This window comes from Magnolia sinica, chromosome 1, assembly GCF_029962835.1.
Source record: "Magnolia sinica isolate HGM2019 chromosome 1, MsV1, whole genome shotgun sequence".
NCBI lineage: Eukaryota > Viridiplantae > Streptophyta > Magnoliopsida > Magnoliales > Magnoliaceae > Magnolia > Magnolia sinica.
Window position 1 is genome coordinate 5,106,535 of NC_080573.1, and position 21,144 is coordinate 5,127,678.

The window sequence follows — 21,144 nt, forward strand, 5'->3', positions numbered from 1 at the left end:
CCTGCAGGAGTGAATTAATGGAGCAAGATGTGGAGGAACAGAATCAGTTCTCTGTTTTCGTTTTGTTTCTTTTTTCTTTTTCTTTTTTTCTTTTTTATTGTGTAGCGTTGGATGATTGCATTATCGCAACAAGAACGCAAACCTAATCCCACATTATCGCGTCTCAAGTACAGCGGCGTGTTTGGCGGTGCTGATAGCAAACCAGAATCAACGAAGTTCAGCCATTTTCCATTGAATTTAAAAACTGTTTCTTGCGGGATCAGAAACGTTTGCCATTATGATATATCCATCCAAACGCATCCAAGAAAAAGGAGATGAATGATTTCTTCAATAGAAATTAAAAAAAGAAAAAAAAAGAAGAAAAAAAAAGAAGAAAAAAGCTGAAATACGAAGATTCAGAGCAGAGAAAGAGACCAGTTCGAGGAGTAAAGGAAGAGAGAATTTTTACCTTCTATAAGTTTCTAGATAACGAGGAAGAAAATCATTCGAAAAACCCTAACGAAATCCATGCAGTTAACGGAGGAACGGATACGGATGAAATCCGTTCGCGGGCTTCCTATGGGTGCGGTCCTTCCAACTCGTGACACTCGAGGGTGTGCAGTGCACTTACGTGTCGCACGTAGCTACGTGGCACACGTGTAAAGATTGATGCCTCTCATTCGACGGGCCCCACTCTGTCGGTTTCAAGGCCAGCGAATCGGTCCGATCTCGACCGAAGAATTTCGCAAGATGGGTGGGCGAAGGATTATAGACAGTCTTTATTCGGTGTAGACCTGTTTATTCATGACTAACAGAGAATCCTTTTTTTTCAGAGGGACGCGGATTGCGTACGGAGTACACTTTGTGGGGGCCACCATGATCATGTGTCTTATCCATGCCGTCCATTCAGTTTTACAGCTCATTTTATGTCATGAACCCAAATTTGAATTATGGCCATTACTCAGATGGGCCACACCACAGGAAACAGTGGGGATAATGACACATTACCCCCTAGTTGCCCACACCACATGTGTTGCACATGTGTTGCTTTGGACCCACGCAGAGTTGCACACGTGCTAATCACCAATTTTTTAAGTTGTGGCCTCTCGTCAAGATCATGGTTTCTTACAACAGCTCATGGAGCTTACAAAGGACGAAATAGACGGTTCAGATGATAAGACCAATCTGCATGTTACCTCTGCGAGTCGCGACAGAGGAGAAGCGAACTAGCAGCTTGAGTCTTTTCACCAGTCATCTCACGTGAGAATACCTCGACTAGCACGTGCGAAAGTGAGAGGAAACTTGATCAAAGCTCCACGTGTCACTGGCCCAATGACGAATCAGGACTCGGGGACAATGAACCATCAGATCTTCCGTCCTCCTTCCTAACAGATGACACGGATCTCGCACATTTGCGCCCCGCCTGCACGTTTTCCGCCCTATCATTTTAGGTCATGATCCCAAAAATGCTGCAGATTCAAATCTGAGGTGGACCACACCACAGGAAAAGTGGTGATTGGACGCCCACGATTAAAACTTGTTGGACGCCACCAGAATTTTTAAATTCCATCAAACCTGTTGATAATATCAGAAAGACCTGCATAAAGGGACCAGAGAAATATCAGCTTGATCCAAAACTTTGGTGGCCTACAAAAATTGTTTAATGGTTAATCGCCACTGCTTACAGTGGTGTGGTCCACTTGAAATTTGGATATGCTGTACTTTTAGGATCATGTTCTAAAATGAGCTGGGAAAACGTATGGACGGCGTGGATATAAGAAAAATACGTCAGGGTAGGCCCCATAGTCAGGGATCTACCGAAGCCGTGTCCCTTCCATTCCCGCGCGAATCGCCTTATTTAGCCGTTGATTCTCTCAACTGGCCAAATGCGATCGTTTTTGTCTTTTCAGGTGGATGGATCTTCTCACCAGCGCTTATGCCACTCTTTCCGACGAAGACGAAGATGAAAAGCTCGCCATCTCCCCGCCGAGGAAGAGACTCAGAAACGAGAACTCGCCGATTTTTGGTCCGCCCGCTCTCTCCATCAATGGGCCGAAAGAAGCCCCAATCCCAGGGCGATACGTGTCGAAGCGAGAGCGAGCGATCTCGGCATCGACTACGGCTCCCGATCCGATCCTTCCTTCCACGGTCATCACATCGCCTGGTTTTCGCTTTTTCTTGCCCTTCCTTTATTTTTTTTTTTAATGACGATTTTTGCCTTTCTTCCATGGTGCCGATATTTACATCCCTATTTTTGATAATTACACCCTTCATCGTCTGTAGTTTCTTTTGTTTGAATCTATGGTTTTGGCAGAAGTAGTGAGTATGCGTGTATCAAATACAAGGGGTGTAAATATCATTTGCCTCATCTCCTTCTTTGTCTTGTGCTTATGCCTTTGTAGAGGAAAGGGGTGGATGTATCAGAACAGAGGGTGTAAATGTCCTTTGTCTATGTAACTTATACAAATTCGGTGATATGTGTAGATAGGGTTGAAAGACCCTCAAGATTCTCTCTCCATTGCTTATTTGTTCACTACAGAATAGCTTTTTTCTTCAAAATTACCCTCTTTGAGATTTCATAGAGCTCTTTATGTTTTGAAATTCTTGTTTGAAGATGGTGATTTTCAACAATCTTCTCCGACCAATCAACGGAACCCTCTTTAGATTTGGAACCACTAACCTCTTGATTGGTTTTGGTTTAATGTCCATGATGGCATTAAGGGTGCGTTTGGATGCCTATAGTTCTTTAAGTTGTAAGTAACATATAGGTGAAAGTCACTTATAGGTAATCTTGTTTGGATGTAAGTTGCAAGTGAAGTTGGATTTTGTGTTTGGGTGACCTATAAGTTAGTTACAAGCAATGTTCGAATTATCTCCGATATTATCGAAATATCTCCGATATTATCTTTATCTCCAGCTCAGCGATCTTGATAACACTGGTAGCGATACCGATAATGTTGGTAGTATCAGAAATTTTAGGTATTAACAATGTATCGCTAAGTATCGCCAATGTATCAATATCGCTAATGTAATCGTCAATATTTTCAACTATGTAAATTCTAGGTGTCACTTGTATTGCCAATGCATCAATGTCGCCAATATTTTCGATTGTGTAAATTCTAGGTAATGCTTGTATCATAAGTGTATTGACGATATTTCAATAATATCGTCAATGTATTGATATCATTAGAAATTTGTTTGTTAAAAAGAATATATTTCAAATTTTTAAAATTTTTTTTTTTTTTATGGGCACATGGTTGTTTGTAGTGTTCAATTTATCATTGATAATATTAATAATATCTCGATATTATCGATATTGCAACATGCGCGATATTGAGACCACAATCCTTTCCAATTGTTGATGATTTCTTGGTCAAATATCATATGTTGTTGATATTTTGCAATATTGATGGATGTTTGGATGGTTAAATAGGCTGGATGGGATTGTTGGACTGATTTCTTACAACAACACATGCTTTTAAGGCCCCATTAAATGGAAACTTGTTATGTATGCATTTTTTTTGCATTTAAAAAAAAAAAAAATTCTAAATATGCAAATATATACATTTTAACATCTCATGAAGTTTCATTGAAAATTTCACCATTTTCCCCATGTTTCCCCACATTTCCGGTTATTAGCGATATTATCGGCGATATCGATATTGTTTCTGTATCTCTGGCCAGCGAAATTTGTAGCGATGCTAATACTTCGAACAATGGTTACAAGTAAGAAGTTGTATATTAAAAAAAAAAAAAAACCTTGGAGTAGGGAATTGTTCCAAAATTTGATTGACACATAAGAAAACTTAGCAAAAAGTATGCCATTTTATTAAGCCCATGTAGATGAATATTTGAGCCGATTCTTTAGCCTAAACCAATCATCAGGTGGGCCATAAAAGTGGGTCAGATTTAAAAACATCCTGACATAGTCCAACCACTATTGAGTACAAACATTGAAGATAATGTGAAGATAGCAACCAAGTGAAACAAGTGATAAAACAACATTGAGAGAGAATTAATTACACATTAACTAAAGAAACAACGAAGAATGTAGAAACATAGTTGTAGGAAATAGTGACGATTGAATGCCCACTAATAAAAACTTCTTATGGGCCACAAGTTTTGGATCAAGCTGATATTTATGTTTTCCCTTCATCGAGGTCTATGTGACCTTATCAACAAGTTGGACATCAAATAAACATCATGGTGGGCCCCAGGAAGTTTTTTGTGGCGGGCGTTTAATCAACACGGTTTCCTATGGTGTGGCCCACCTGAAATTAAATCTATTCATTTTGGGGCCCATGCCCTAAAATGAGCTGGAAATTTTGATGGACAATGTGGATATACAAAACATATGTTATGTGGGCTCCATTGTCATGGCCTCATCGAATTGGGGATTGATTCAAATGCAAGAACAGATGAAGAAGGGAAAAAAAAAACCCTATTGCCCTAACTGGCTACAGAGAGGTGCACAACGGCAATTGCAAACACACAGAGAGAGAGAGAGAGAGAGAGAGAGAGAGAGAGAGAGAGAGAGAGAGAGATTACTGGAGCTTCTTCAATGGCTAGAGCTTTGCTATAATGTAGGTGCTCCCCCCCGCCCCCCCTTAAAAAAGTCAGACCATTGGCCTTTAAGCAAGTTAGAGGTTAGTGAAGATAGAGCTCCCAACCATGTAACTTTCATGTAAGATTTACCTATAAGTGGCTTACTGGCTGTAACTTAACTAAAAATACCTATAAGTGACTTACAACTAAAAATACCCTTCCAAACACCACTTGTAACTCACATTTTAGAGAAGTTATAGGCATCCAAACGACCCATAAAAAAGAAACTAATTGTATGTTGTGGAAAGTGGAGTAGCATATGATGCAATCGTCCCGCATCCCACACGTGCACGCTTTGCATGTGTGTACAAGAAAAAGGCCACCTTCCTTTTTTAAGCATCCTCACTTTCCTTTTTTTTTTTTTAATTTTATTTTATTTTATTTTTTTAAATTTCTAGATTAGGAAATCTGCTCTTTCTTTCATATCTTTAGTTTTAGGCAGGGAATAATTTTAAATATTTTCTTATCTAAATATCTTATTATTTTAGGCATTTTCTTAATTATAGAATGCTTTGTTACTTAGGTGCTTTCCTATTTCATAGATTTTTAGATTTCATATCTTTTATTACAGATTGTAAGGTTGATTATAAATATGACTTCTATCCTATGGAATAGAACAACTCAATCAATACTCTTAATGAAATTTTCTTTTTTTCTCTACGGTGGCTATTGAAGGGAGAGAAAGTGATCTCTAGTTCTAGACTAGAGGACTGTTGAGCTTGCTCATAGTTTTGCATTTGTGATCTCTAGTATCTGGTAAAGGATTATTGGATCTGTTTCGACAATCTCTTTATTTTTCTTATTGATTTATTTGCTTTCCCTTTCGGGTTTGCATCAAATTGGTATTAGAGCAAGTTCTGCTCCCGGGAAAACTAGAAGGTATTTTTTTCCCTATCTCAATCTAACCTTTCATCCTTCCCCGTCGTCTTTCTCTTTTCTTTCCTCTCTCTTTTTTTTTTTTTCAAACTAAGAAAAAAAAAAAGAAGAAAAGAAAAGAAAAGCTCTTCCAATCCTACCACATCATAATCCCATCCCAACAGATCAATTCCTTGCCCTTCCTTTATTTCCTTAACAAAAAAAGAAAAGAAAAAAAAAAAGGAGAAGAAAATTTTATTTTGCTTGCTTGCCAAAGCCCATTGTCTTATCCGCCACACTAGAAGAGGGACGATTTGCATTCCTGAGATGGCCACACAACCTCAAGAAGAAACTGTCACAACTTTGCAACAAGTGGTTGATTTGATCACAAAACGAATGGATGACCTAGAGGCCCATTCCATAGTTAGAATGAATGCTTTAGAAGGACATATTATTATTCTCAAAAACACAAGCAAGGGAATCAATCCAGACCGCTAAATATCTATAGATGACCCTGATGGTGAATTAGAGTCCGGAAATGTTGACTCAAGGCATCTTGCTTGGAATGGTAATTTTCAAGATGAAGAATATGAGCCTGGCTACGGGGCCCAACAACATCGCTATGCACAACCAAGAGCCAGAGGGATAAACAACCTCCGACGGAATCATCCAATTTGTCCCGAAGGAGGGAAGAATATTCACACTTCGGATCTTGCCAAGCATATCAAGAATGATATTCCAGATTACGATGGTAATTTGGATCCCAAAGTGTTCAATGACTGGCTAAAGTCAATGGAGCAATATTTTCGTTGGTATGAAACGGAAGAAATTGTCAAGTTGCGTTTCGCTACCTTGAAGCTTAAAGGCGCAGCTCAAGACTGGTGGTGCGCCACTTACTATATAATAACTAAATCTAAACCATACAAATGAAACCAAAAGGACCACCTTAACTAATACAATGGATACTATCATACAGGAGATGTAGAATGCGATCCGCTTTCCATTTTTACTAGTATTTTTTTGACGTCCTTTTCTTTTCATTCTTTTTAAAGAAAGGTGGGAGGATACTACCATCATTAAAACTTTGTTGGATCATCATAAAATGTACAACTTTTAGGAGGCATATAAAAAGAAACTGGCCTCACTTATCATGTAATAACTAAATCTAAACCATACAAATGAAACCAAAAGAATCACCTCAATCGGTATAGTATTACAGGAATTTTATAATGAGTTTAAATTGAGAGACCGTGGAGGAGTACACACAACGTTATTATGACTTAGTCATTCGATGCCACTTAACAGAAACGGGAAGACAACAAATGACGCGTTATTGTAATGGGCTACGGTTTGAGATTCAAAGAGAGTTGATAACCGTTTGGCTCAACAGCGTAGACAAGGTGTATTAAATGGCCCGAAAAGTGCAGGACCAGAAGTTGATGATAAGTAGCGGTAACCTTCAAGGTGGGGGTTATGCATCCACTCGTTCCACTACTTGTGGCTCCACTTTGCGCCCACAACCATTCGTGCCCCGCACTAACTTACCTCGGGATTACAAAATCGGTCAGAACTCCACCCAACCTGCTTCCAATCCTCTTCCCCGAAATGGTGATACCAAGGGAAAGTCTATTGTAGTAATGCAAGGGAAGTCGACTAACAATTGCTTTAAGTGTGGTGGTCGTGGACATCACATGACTGAGTGTCCCTCTCACAATCTCCAATTTTGTGAGACAGAAGACTTCATTGCAGATCAAGTGGAAGATGAACATGCAAATGATCCAGAAGATGATGAGCATAAACTTGAGGAAGGCCTCGATGGCCTAAACGAAAACAAGTTATCATTGGTGGTTAGAAGTATCGTGTGGTGGAAAGGCTGTTAAGGTCATTATTGATGGAGGCAGCGGCTTGAATGTGGTCTCACAAAGCATGGTGGACAAGTTGAAACTGAAACCTCAAACGCTTCCCATGCCATACAAGATTGCGTGGGTGAATGACACGTTCATCCCTGTGACTAAGAGGTGCTTAGTCAACTTCTCTCTGGGTCATTATGAAGAATCGCTTTGGTGTGACATCATTCTAATGAAGGTCACACATATATTACTGGGGCATCCATGGATATATGATAGGGATGTAACTCACAAGGGTCGCAAGAACACATAGAACTTTATATACAAAAGAAAGCTCATTACTCTTAACCCTATGAAAGATGACGAACTTAAAGAGGCAAAGTCGGCTTCCACAGTGTTGAGCATGGCCCGATTCATGGAGGAGAGTCGTGAACGTGGAATCACGTATGCTCTGGCAGGATGCAAGATCGATCCAATTAACAATGTTGTTGTTCAACCACCTGAGATTCTAGACATTCTGTCCCAATTTCAGGATTTGGTCCTTGATGAACTACCAAGTGAGCTTCTGCCCATGTGTGACATTCAAGATGCTATTGATCTGGTACCTGGAGTGCCATTACCAAATCTCCCAGCATATCGAATGAACCCGACAGAGCATGTAGAGCTTCGTTGACAAGTGGAAGAATTATTAACAAAGGGGTTCATTTGTGATAGTCTCAGCCCCTGTGTTGTGCTAGCGTTGCTAACACCAAAGAAGGATAGCAGTTGGCGAATGTGTGTTGACAGTCGCACCATCAACAAGATAACAATAAATTACCGTTTTCCCATTCCGCGCTTAGATGATATGCTAGACATGTTGGCAAATGCTACAATTTTTTCGAAAATTGATTTGCGAAGCGGGTACCATCAAATAAGAATTCGTCCTGGCGATGAATGGAAAACTACTTTCAAGACAAAAGATGGATTGTATGAATGGCTAATTATGTCATTTGGCTTGACGAACGCACCTAGCACATTCATGTGGGTGATGACGCAAATTCTACAACCATTAATTGGCAAGTTTGTCGTCATATACTTCGATGACATCCTCATTTATAGCCGTTCACAAGAAGATCATCTGGACTATCTTCGCGAAGTGATGAGAGTACTGCGCCATGAGAAACTCTACATCAACTTGAAGAAGTGTACCTTCATGAGTTCTAACGTGGTCTTTCTCGGGTTCGTCATTTCAGCAGAAGGCGTAAATGTTGATTCAGAGAAGATAAGGGCTATTGTTGAATGGTCTAATCCCGTAAACATTCATGAGGTTTGTAGTTTTCATGGGCTTGCGACATTTTATCGAAGGTTTATTCGGAACTTTAGTTCCATTATGGCACCAATTACTGAATGTATGAAGTCCAATCCATTTGAGTGGACTAAAGTAGCAACAAAGACATTTCGAGAAATCAAGCAGAAAATGACAGAGGCTCCAGTTCTTAGACTTCTTGATTTCGAAAAAGTGTTTGAAGTTGCCCGTGACGCATCGCACGTAAGCATAGGAAGTGTTCTTAGCTAGGAAGGACATTCGGTGGCCTTTTTCAGTAAGAAGCTCAATGCAGTACGAAAGAAGTATTCTACTTATGATGTGGAGTTTTATGCTATTGTACAAGCTTTGAAGCATTAGCGTCATTACCTCATTCATCAAGAGTTTGTACTCCGTTCTGATCACGAGGCATTAAGTTACTGGAATTCTCAGAAGAAGTTGAGTGCTAGTGATGCAGGACAATTAACCAGTTGCTCTAAAAGCTCGAATTGTTAAAGTATGGTGAATTAATCCCCTTATCTCATAGCCCAGGCCCCACATCTCATGAGTTTAGGACCTCAGCCGAACCTCCTTCGTGGGCCCAAATCACATGGGCCGCCCACCCCAAGTGTGTCCCCGCATCCCACGGGCTACCCCACTTGAGCCCGGTGTGAAATGCGCATTAATCACCCCTGGTGAGGAGTCTCGAACATGAGACCTCCCCCATGGGCCCCAAATCATATGGGTCACCCACCCCAAGTGTGCCCCTGCATCCCACAGGTGACCCCACTCGAGCCCAGTGTGAAAATGCTCTTGCATTAATCACCCCCGGTGAGGAGTCTCAAACACGAGACCTCCTGCTCTGATACCAATTTGATGCAAGATAATTAACTAGTTGCTCTAAAAGCTCGAACTGTTAAAGTATGACGAATTAATCCCTTTATGTCATAGCCCAGGCCCCACATCTCATGGGTTTAGGACCTCGGCCGAACCCCCTTCGTGGGCCCCAAATCACATGGGTTGCCCACCTCAAGTGTGTCCTGCATCTCATAGGCTACCCCACTCGAGCCCAGTGTGAAATGTGCATTAATCGCTCCTGGTGAGGAGTCTCGAACACGAGACCTCCCCTTTGGGCCCCAAATCACATGGGTCACCCACCCCGAGTGTGCCCTTGCATCCCACAGGCGACCCCACTCGAGCCCAGTGTGAAAATGCTCCTGCATGAGCTAGGCATGCTAAATGGAGTGCTTATCTTCAAGAGTTCACCTTCAACCTCAAACATTGCGCCGATATTGAAGAGAAGGTAGTAGATGCCCTCAGTTGAACGTCGCACCTTTTGTCTACCTTATCAGTTTCCGTTGTTGGATTTGAAGAACTTAAATGGGATTGTGCCACAGATGATTATTTTGGAAAGGTATTTTCAACACTCATTTTCTGTGCAGGCATCGAGTACCCAAGGTATAACTTGCATGATGGGTACTTATTCTTCGACATGAGGTTGTGTCTTCCTAAGAGTTCTTTGCGAGAGCTTGTTATATGAGAACTTCATTCAGGGGGCCTAGGTGGTTACTTTGGTATCGATAAAACGACAGCTCTGGTTGAAGATCATTTTTACTGGCCAAGTTAAAAGAAAGACGTTGGGATTGTTGTTCGTCGATGTCGAGTGTGTCAGCTTGGTAAAGGTGGTAAGCAGAATACTGGTCTTTATACGCCATTACCCGTGCCAGATGCTCCATGAGAAGAAATCAGTATGGATTTCGTCTTAGGATTGCCTAAGACTCAACGTGGCTATGACTCTATTTATGTTGTAGTTGACAGGTTTTCAAAGATGGCTCATTTTATCCCTTGTAAGAAGACATCGAATACCATACACATCGCCAGTGTTTTCTTTAAAGAGGTGGTTCATCTACATGGTGTTCGTAAAACCATTGTATCTGATTGTGACATTAAGTTTATGAGCTACTTCTAGCACACCTTATGGTCTAAGATGGAAACTAAGTTGAAATTCTTAAGTGCGTATCATCCGCAAACAGATGGGCAGACTAAAGTTGTAAACCGTAGCCTTGGGAATCTACTTTGATGTCTGGTTGATGATCATATAAGCTCATGGGACATCGTGTTACCATAAGCTGAGTTCACTTATAATAGTTCTATGAACTGCACTACGGGACTCTCCTTTCGAAATTGCGATCGGAATGCGACCGTGACAACCTAACGATTTAGTCCCACTTCCCAGTGTGACTCGATCGAGCCAGGATGCCAAAGCTTTTGCACAGCATGTTAAGGAGATACATGAAGAAGTTAGGCGAAAGATCACCCTTGGTAATGAAAATTACAAGGGATATGCAGATGTTTGACGACGTTTTGCACAATTCCAAGAAGGAGATAGAGTCATGGTGCGACTTAAGCTTGAGTGGTTTCCGGCGGGCTCTTATACAAAGCTCCACTCCAGAAAGGCAGGTCCTTAAAACATTTTGAAGAAGCTAGGTGATAATGCGTACCTAATCAAGCTGCCACCTGAAATGAAGATCAGCCCTATTTTTAATGTGGAAGACCTTACAATTGGACATCATACAAACGAGAGCACGAAAGAACAGGCTATCTAGATACTTGAGGTACCACGCCAGCACGAAGAAATCATTGAGGACGTGTTGGATGATCAGATAGTTTCCACATGCCAAGGGGGGTATTAGAAGTTTCTTGTCAAATGGAAGGGTCGACCAAGGTTCAAAAGCACATGAATTTCAGTAGAGGATTTCAAGCGCATCAACCTAGAGCTCTATGAGTACATTGCCATTAACTCAACGGAGTTGAGTTTTTTCAAGTCGGGGGGAGTTGATGCAATCGTCCTGCATCCCACACGTGCACGCTCTACATGTGTGTACAAGAAAAGGACCACCTTCCTTTTTTAACCATCCTCACTTTCCATTTTTTTTTTTTTTTTTTTAAATTTCTAGATTAGGAAATTTTCTCTTTCTTTCATATCTTTTAGTTTTAGGCAGGGAATAATTACTTAGCTGCTTTCCTATTTTATAGATTTTTAGATTTCATCTCTTTTATTACAGATTGTAAGGTTGATTATAAATAAGACTTCTGTCCTATGGAATAGAACAACTTGATCAATATTTTTTTTATGAAATTTTCTTCTTTTCTCTACCGTGGCTGTTGAAGGGGGGGGGGGGGGGGGGGGGTGTGATCTCTAGTTCTAGACTCGAGGACTGTTGAGCTTGCTCACAGTCTTGCATTTGTGATCTCTAGCATCCGGCTAGAGGATTGTTGGATCTTTTTCCGCAACTCTTTATTTTTCTTATTGATTTATTTGCTTTCCCTTTCGGGTTTGCATCAGCATATCTCATCTTGTGAGCTATGTTCTTGTTTGCTTTTGCTTGTTGATTATTGTTAAAGGAAATCCACATCTCTTCTTTGGCCGATGTCATGGTTTTGGTAATGCAACTCATGACAAGCTTTTCATCACTATCAACCTGCTTAAAGAATTAGGACTTGCACAACTGGTTGGATGATCTTTGGTGAATAGACAACACATCTCTGTAAGGATAGGCTAATACATTGTAGCTATCATCAGCTACTGTGCTTCTTTCCCCAAGTGTTATTGCTTTAGGCCTTTGACGTAAACATGGCCCTCGATGCCTTTTGTGCATGCATGAGCTCAAGAGGTACAAGAAATTCGTTACGAACCTGTGCCTAGGCCTTAATTGTTCCTTCCCCTCCATCTTGTCTCTTGTATTGCATGTACAAGCCTTGTGTGTAGATGAAATTCATCATTGTTTTCCCTTGCCCAAGACATAATGTGTGGTCCTCAACTTTTTGATGTCTTTGAATGGTAAAGCAAGGCGCTGCAGATTTGATTCAAAAATAAATGTGTCATCCGCATTACTAAACATATTGTTCCCCTGTAGGCACAATGATTTTTCATGAGAAGTTGCACCATATGATCCCTCTCCATCAACATCCCATCATATAATTTAATTTTAAGAAGTGAATGATGTAAACATGTATTGCTGCCCTCCGTACTATTCCCTGCAACCAATTGCTTGAGCATGACCGCCCCACGTTTGGTTTGTTGGCGGTAATGTTTTAAGTATCAACGATATCGGCCAATATATCCCACAATATATCTTGCATCCCACGATATATCAGCCGAAACGCAAGTGTAGTGGGATATATCCCACACGTTCAATCCGGTGAGCACTTTTCAAATTTTGATCCTTTTAAAAATAAAAAATAAAAAAAAAATATCATGTTAAATCATATCAAATTGTTACAAATCCATGATTTTTCATGTTTGGCATGAAAAGTCATGGATTGTGAGCTTTCGAGATTTGGAGGAGATGGGCCGAGTTGCAGAAAATTGAAAAGAAATAAAAATTTTCCAATTTCTCGTAAATCGGTTGCAATCTTTGTGTCAAAACATAAAATCGAACATCTATGTAACCTGATCTAGTGATTCTTCTTTTGGTTTTGAATGTATTGCTTGTGTTCCCACACGTCGACTTTGAATATACTTGCATCAATTCAGTTAAACAATATATAGATTAGGACCCCATACAAAGAAAACCTATTATTTGCACTTGTTTTTCGTAATGTTTTGATTTATAAGCATGTATTGATGTCTTTTTTAATTACCACTAAAGTTTCCTTGAAAAATTCGTCCAATTTCCCAATGTTTCCAACAACAGCGATACAACCGATATATCCCATGTGATAACTGATACGTGTCCATATCCCAAGGGTGCGATACGTAACACAATACCGATATTTCGAACACTGGTTGCCGGTACATTTGTGTGCCTCCAACTTGGATGTCTATGTTTATTACTAGAAGTGTGGGAACTCAGCTGCAAAGGTTTCTTTTACCTTCTACTCTTCTTGTTGTGGCTGCCATGGGGGAAGCTTGAAGTAGTGGTTGTGCACCCATGGGCTTGTGACGTTGATTGTTGGTGTGGCCCATATATTTTTGGATATGGAGGATGTCATCAGTTGGGCTTTAGTCCTTGTTTATTCCTTCTAGCTTGCAGTGAAAGATAGCCTGCTCTGTTTCCTCCTCCCTTGTTGGGGTGGTGATGGTGATAGCATCATGAAGGGATGCTACCTGGCAGGTCCTGCTAGTAGTAAGCCATGATAATAGTCATATACCTAGTTACCAGCTATTTTCGCAGCTAACTACTCGAGGATTACCATTCATTGTGTATGTGGGGTTCATTATTAGCAATTTCCTTATCAACTGACCCTACTTTGCTTGCTTGCCTCTAGGGCCTGCATATAATATTTGGGCTGGTAGTAAATACTAGGAGGGAATGACATTCAAATGCTATCAGTGAGATTATCTTCCATGGTGGGTTCGAAGAGCCTCGCTAAAAGAGAAAGGTTGATGTCTGGTGGGCAGTTGACCCTAGAACTTCTACCAATCTACCATTTAAAAGCTGATGGAGAAAGAGGAAGAGAGAATGCTTGAAGAGGAAAAATTACAAGGGAAGAAAGATGTTTCACTTTGTAGATACTTACCCATTGCAAGGGCTGTTATAAGGGAGCAATGCTCTACCAAAATACAGAACTTTACTAGGTCAAATGAGGATTGGTGATCCAATTCATTTTCCCCTTGGACACTATATAAAACTATCCATGGAGCCTCATTTACATCATATTATTTCCCTAGGAATGCACGCACATTCAAGAATTACCTTGGGCCTGTGTGTGATCATCAAAACCACACAATTTAAGCAAATGACCTCTAGCTACCCACCATGTCAAGAACTTTTTGAAAAACATCCACTAATAAAGTTCCCAAGTAAGTACCCTTTCCTCACAACATATTGTGAAACTTCCCAAGCTTGTCATCCTTTTCCCATGAACCCTTTCCCATGCATGCTTAGGAAATGCAATGATATGTTTTTTCTCAACAAATTTCCAAATGAAGAATGACTTGACCCTCCTTGGAATCTTCAATTTTCTAACCACATGTCATTGACAAGCATGGTTTGAAAATCGTTTACAATATTGTTTTTTGTACTGGCCAACCCCTGTTAATATGTTGGTGAGCTAGATTTTTCATTGCCAAGCATGGTTTCAGGAAAAAAAGGTCTGTATCAGCCTGTATAAGCTGATGCACCCCATATTATATCAGCACAGACATGGGGCCGATATGGCCAATACAGGCCAGTACAGCCATAAAGGGCCCATTTCAGATTATTATTATTTTTTTAACTTGTTTCTTCATTTTAACCATGGAGGAAGCGTAAAAATTCATTTTGTACTAGATCTACACCTATTTTGGGGATTAATACACAAGATTTGAGTTATATTTGATGAATTGAAATGATGATTCATAGCCTGAGAACTGCACTAGAGATTCTTGCGATTTCTTCCTTATCTTATGTCTTAGTCGATACTGGCTATTTCTTCATGGTCTGCCCCTATTCTGAGAGATTTGAAGAGGGTTATGAATGGTAATTCTGCTGAGCCAGAGTAAGAGGGCAGTATGATTGATTAGTCTGCAATACGAGATGATATCGGATTAGCGGTGACCTATTTTCCTTTATCTTTCCCTTTGTTGAAAGTGCTGTTACCCTCACTTTTAGTAGATCAGGTTGGCAGACAACATTTTTATTAAAGAATAGTCTGATACACCATTGAATACATGTTAAAACATACAAAAATGATATGCACTAGTGTTTTACATTATTTCCTATTTTCCTAATATTTTGCCAGTGTTTTACATTATTTTCCTATTTTCCTAATAAATTTTCAATTTTTTTAAGCAAATAAAAATTTCAGCATGTTTGTTGTATGAGATGGTATGGGACATTTTTTAGTCATGTATAGGCCTGAAAACATGTTGTAGATCATAAATACCTGTTGTAGTTACATATCATCTATATATAGGTCTATAACATGGATGCTTGTTAAAGACGATACATACCTGGTATGGGCATATATCTTTGAATGCATAGCATATACAGGTCCGATATGCCCTGTATCACATTGTTTTTGGGCCTAAGCTGATATGCCAGCTGATACCGTTATTTGAAACCTTGTTGCCAAGTCAAACACATAGGGTTTCACCATATCTTGCACACGGCACATGTCACTTGCACTTGTAGGTATGCTCCACTATGCATGCCACATCAAACCAACCCCAAATTGTTGAAAGCAAGGCAAAGCCAATGGTGATCTTCATCAATATCAGCATCATTTTTTTTTAATTTTTAATTTTTTATTTCCGGGTTTATGAATCTTGTTTCACAAATCATTCCAAAGATTTTTAAGACCTTGATCCATCAAACCATCAAATATGATCATGCAACCAAATCTCTTCCTTCTATTAGAAAAGTATGTGGTATGCATTATTCAATTTCAATTCTGTCGACTGATTATGTGTGGGGGGTCATCGTCTCCAACCACCTAGTTGCTTCAATCATTATGTGAAGCTCTTCTTTGATTGCAAGAACATGGCACTTCACTAGTAAAGCTTATTCGTAACAAAGTATAAACCTGCTATTTATTCTTCATATGTTGCTGTTTTAGTGACACTTACAGCTGCTATTTCCTCTTTTTTTTTTTTTTTTTTTTGAAAGATAACGAAAACTTTTAAATTAAAAGGAAAGGAAAATACAAAGAGAAAAGGACAGCAACCAATACCGCTGAGATAGCAGACAAAGGCTACTTTCCAAGAAACAAAAGATCGGAACTCTTCGTAAATTCAACATGGGTAGCCCATTCTATAATTAGTGATTTAGCTCTAGATAAGACCTAGCCCGAGGTATTCACTGTATCCCAAAAGCATCTACTGTTCCTTTCCACCTAAACACACCACCAGATGGCGAGAAGAGCCATCTTCCATAATATGGAGCGACTTTTATTGAGATTCACCCCATGCCAGTCCATAAAAAGAGAGGAAACGGATTCAGGGGGGCACTAGCTGATATCGAATCGAGAGCGAACGTCAACCAAAATAGAGCAAATGAAAGGGCAGTGGAGCATCAAATGATCCACTGACTCTTCCGCCTTCATACAGCACAAGCAGATATTCACAATGCACATCCCTCGCTTTTTGAGGTTATCCACCGTCAGGATTTTTTTCAGAGATACCAACCTGCCGAACGCTATGAATTTTGGGGGGGGGGGGGGGGAGGGACCGGGAATTTCCAGATTTGAGTACAATGATGATCGGAAGAGTGGGGGGATTTGTCCAAAAGTAGATATAGGGAGCGAACCGAGAATAAGCTGGTCTTGGACAAGGTCTAGAGCAGAGAGTCATCAATCAGAGGGTTGGGATGAGCCCTATAGATACATTCAAGAAGGTCCACGAATTCTTGGACCTCCCAATCTTGTAGGTTTCTCTTACAGTCCATTGACCAAACCAGCTTTCCATCTGTCATAGAATAGCAATCAACTACCATAGCGTCGGGGTACGAAGCGACAGAAAAAATTGAGGGAAATTTATCTCTAAGCGGGATGCTCTCTATCCAACAATCATGCCAAAATCGAATCTTCGAGCCCTTTCCAAGCTGGAACCCCACCCCTTGCAAGACCTGGTCTTGAATAGAGATCATGCCTTTCCAGATTGCGGACGCTTTATAACGAGGGGATGCGTTCGACCACCAACCACCTACCGATTGACCATACTTTCCTTTGATAACTTGGTTCCACAAGCTGCTGTTTTCATTCCCTAGAGACCAAATCCATTTACCCAGTAATGCCCTGTTCATGAGCTTCAAATTTTTAATACCTGTCCCACCTTTGTTGTACTGTTTGCAAACGTATTTCCAATCAACCAGGTGGAACTACTTCTTCTCGCCCTTGTTGTGCCAAAGAAAGTCTCTTTTTTTGTGGCCGATAGCCTTTAGGACAGAGGAAGGACATTTGAAGAGGGACATGAAATAGATGGGAAGATTCGAAAGGGCCGCTTTAATAAGAGTAATGCGACCACCGAATGAGAGGAAGCGACACTTCCAATTAGCCAGAAAGGAATCAAATCTGGAAACAACTTTGTCCCAAGCAGATTTAGGAGGGATGCCCATGCACAAAGGAAGGCCAACGAACGTGGATGGGAGGGAACTCGCCGAACAACCGAAGAAATCAGCCTATCTATCAGTTTCCTCCCGTTCCAAATTTATGCCAAAAATCTTCGATTTAGTGAGGTTGACAGATAGGCCCGACACGGCTTCAAAATAGAGAATGGAAGTTCGGAGATTGCTAATTTTGTCCCGAGATACCTCGCTGAAAATGAGAGTGTCGTCTGCATATTGAATGTGAGAAATGGGAGTGGGAAGGCCCTGTATAGGTATACTAGCTAAGAGCCCAACTTCTTGCCCTTGATGGAGAATTCTGGGGAAAGTTTCACCGACGATGAGAAAAAGGAAGGGGGAGAGAGGGTCCCCTTGGCGAATCCCACGAGAGCTCCTGAAAAAACCGAAAGGAGATCCGTTAAGTAAAACTGAGTATCGGGCAGATGAGATACACTCCCCAATCCACTTTCTCCAAAGAGGCCCGAAACCCATTTTGAGGAGCATATGATGCAGAAATTCCCAATCGACATGGTCATATGCTTTTTCGATGTCTTACTTGCAGCCGATGAATTTGTGACCCGATCTGTGGGCTGCATCAATACATTCGTTGGCGATAAGTGCACCGTCAATAATTTGCCTCCTAGGAATGAAAGCACATTGATTGCAAGATGTGATTTTGCTGATATGCTTAGACAAGCGATTGGCAAGGACTTTGGCCAAAATCTTGTATGGGCCACCCAACAGGCTGATCGGGCGAAAATCCTTAAAGGAAGCGGCCCCATGATATTTGCGGTGGCTCCGAGGTTAGCTGAAAGTCTAGCCCTGTCATGGAATTCGAAGAAGTCCATCATATCAGATTGGATCGTCTCCTAAAAAATTTGGAAAAAGAGAATAGGGAATCCATTGGGTCCAAGAGCTTTATCACCCCCGAGGGAGTCAATAGCCAGCTTCACTTCTTCCGGGGAGAAAGGAGCTTCAAGGGAAATAGCGTCTTCAGGGGATATGGAGTTAAGATGGAGATTGTCGATTCCGGGACGTCTGTGGGGGGACGAATTGAGAAGGGATCTGAAATGGGAGATAGCAACCTCGACGATTACATCTTTCTCTTCCACCCGTGTTCCATCAACAACAATGCTGGTAATCTTATTAAGACTGGCATGCGTGCTGGCCAAGTTATGGAAGTATCTCGTATTCCTGTCTCCCTCTTTGATCCATTTCGCCCTAGCTTTCTGTTTCCAAGAAATTTCGTCTTCAAGAGCTCTTGCTGATAGGTCCTGAATAATAGAGATTCTTCTACCTAGAACTTCATGAGATGACTTGCCACCTTCAATTTCCAAGTCGATCTGTTGTAAAGAAGCTAGTAGAGTTGCAGTTTCAGACTGTCTTGAGGAAAGAGCCTGGGATTTCCACTGAACAGTTTTAGTTTTCAGCATCTTGAGCTTAGAACAAAGTCTGAAACCGGCATAACCTTCAACATTGATATCCCCCCACCATTCAATGATCATGTTTTGGAAACCAGCGATATTAACCCAGGAGGCATCGAAATGGAAAGGTTTCAGACCCCAATTAAGCTCCTTAGTAGATAGAAGGATCGGACAATGGTCGAAGGTGGTTCTCAGGAGGGCAGATTGGGAAACAGAGGGGAAGACGTCCAACCATTCAGGAGACACCAGAAATCTGTCGAGCCTGGACAGAGTCGGGAACGCACGCCCGTTAGACCAGGTGAAACGAGAGCCAAGGAGGGGAAGGTCCACGAGTTCTTCATCGTCGATCCAGGAAGAAAAACGTCTCATGGCAGGAGAGAAACTATTACCATGAGATTTTTCTTCGGGAGTTCTAATCATATTGAAATCACCGGCAAAGCACGAAGGACCAGAGAAATTCGATCTGTTACTAGAGAGTTCATCCTAGAAGTCATTTCTTAAGTTGTCAGAGTTTGGACCGTATACTGAGGATATAAGGCACTGCACTTCAGAATTTTTGTCTTTTAGAACGACAGAGATCGAAAAAGCTTCGCACCATTTTGAGACGAGCTCCCATTTGCCGTAATTCCACCTCACTAGAATTCCACCAGCACTGCCATTCGCATCCAGAGTCTCCCATTTAATATTCTTTGATTTCCAAATAGAGTCCATTCGATAATCGTTGAATTTGAACACCTTTGTCTCCTGGAGGCAGATAACATCTGGCCTGTATTTAGAGCACGTTAGCTTTATTAGGCTCCGCTTCTGCTTCGAGCCCAGTCCCCTAATATTCCATGAGATGATCTTCATGGGTTAATCATGCTGCCCCGACCACCCTGAAAATCTGCGTCCCTGCTGGAACTTTGTAGAATACTTGAAACTCCTTCATTAGGCTGAAGATCTCTGTTGGCAATGGATTTGGATGAATGCTTTTTAGATGATTTTGAAATTGGGAGGGGTCGGCCCCGTGCTTCCACACACTGGAAGAGGGCGATAAATTCTTTTGGACAGTCTCCGAAAGAGAGTCCAACGGCTCTTCTGACGTGACCGATAGCATCCCGAATCCATTTCTTATTCTGGATTTTTTTCATCAATCGAGATTTTTTCTGGATATCTTCCCGGTCTTTATCTCCTGCCTCCATCTGGATAGTTGAAGGACCCATTCGCATCTGAAGGGGTGCAACATCGATAACCCCTTTTTCCGATTCTTCTTGAAACAAGCAAACTAGCATATCCTCTGGACAGGACCGCAGGACCGAGATTGGGGGGGGGGGGGGGGGGGTCTAAGATCCATTGTCAAAGGCCGTAGCGAGGTTGTCTTCATAGATCGAAGGGCTATGATTTCCAGGAAGATCCAAGACGTGTGAGGGCTCTACGGATTGGGGGGAAGGGAAGAGCAAAGGCCGTAGCGAGGTTGTCTTCATAGATCGAAGGGCTATGATTTCCAGGAAGATCCAAGACGTGTGAGGGCTCTACGGATTGGGGGGAAGGGAAGAGCATGATTTGAAGATCGGATCGAGAGGATGAATGTGGTGGGAACAGGTATGAAGGGTCAGGTTGCTGGGAGATAGGGCAAGGCGGGGAAGGAAGAAGGGATTGAGAGGGGTTTACATGGGGGGAGTCCTGATTGTCGAAAATGACGTGTGGAGAGAAATGAAAAGGTTGACGTGTCGACGTCTCAAGGATGCACGATGACGCCTCGAGATTGCAACTTCCTTGGAAGGCTGAAAGGGTAGGTTGCACAGGGCTCGAGGTTCCACCTGTCGCAAGGTGAGGAGAGAGGGGAACGATCTCCGCTGCCAGGGTAACTAACAGCAGGACACGCGTCTCGCTGGGAGATAACGAAATAGGTCCGTCATAAATGCCTGCAGCGACTGCCGAAGAGCGTGCATCGCCCGAGAGCGAAGGAAGGACGCGTCGGTCGCTAATCCTGGGAACGGTCCGGATGAGGGACACGTGGCTCGATAATCTTCGGCTAGGGATACGTTTCAGCGGGATGCAGATCGGCTTCACCTTCGGAGATATGGGGCGCGGATGGGTGGGCGCGTGTCGAATCCAACAGCTGGGATGGAGCCTTATTAGAGACA

The 21,144-nt window shown here is 41.6% G+C and overlaps 1 protein-coding gene across 1 annotated transcript in view; it reads left to right on the forward strand.

Annotated features, from left to right (window-relative positions):
* The first annotated feature begins 1,880 nt into the window (after positions 1–1,880).
* The window catches only part of LOC131237380 (uncharacterized), a 41,994-nt gene continuing 22,730 nt past the window's right edge, over positions 1,881–21,144 (forward strand). The window contains exon 1 of the mRNA XM_058235103.1: positions 1,881–2,143. Coding sequence (XP_058091086.1) covers positions 1,894–2,143 — 250 coding nt within the window. The 5' untranslated portion in view covers positions 1,881–1,893. The remainder of the gene's footprint in view (positions 2,144–21,144) is intronic.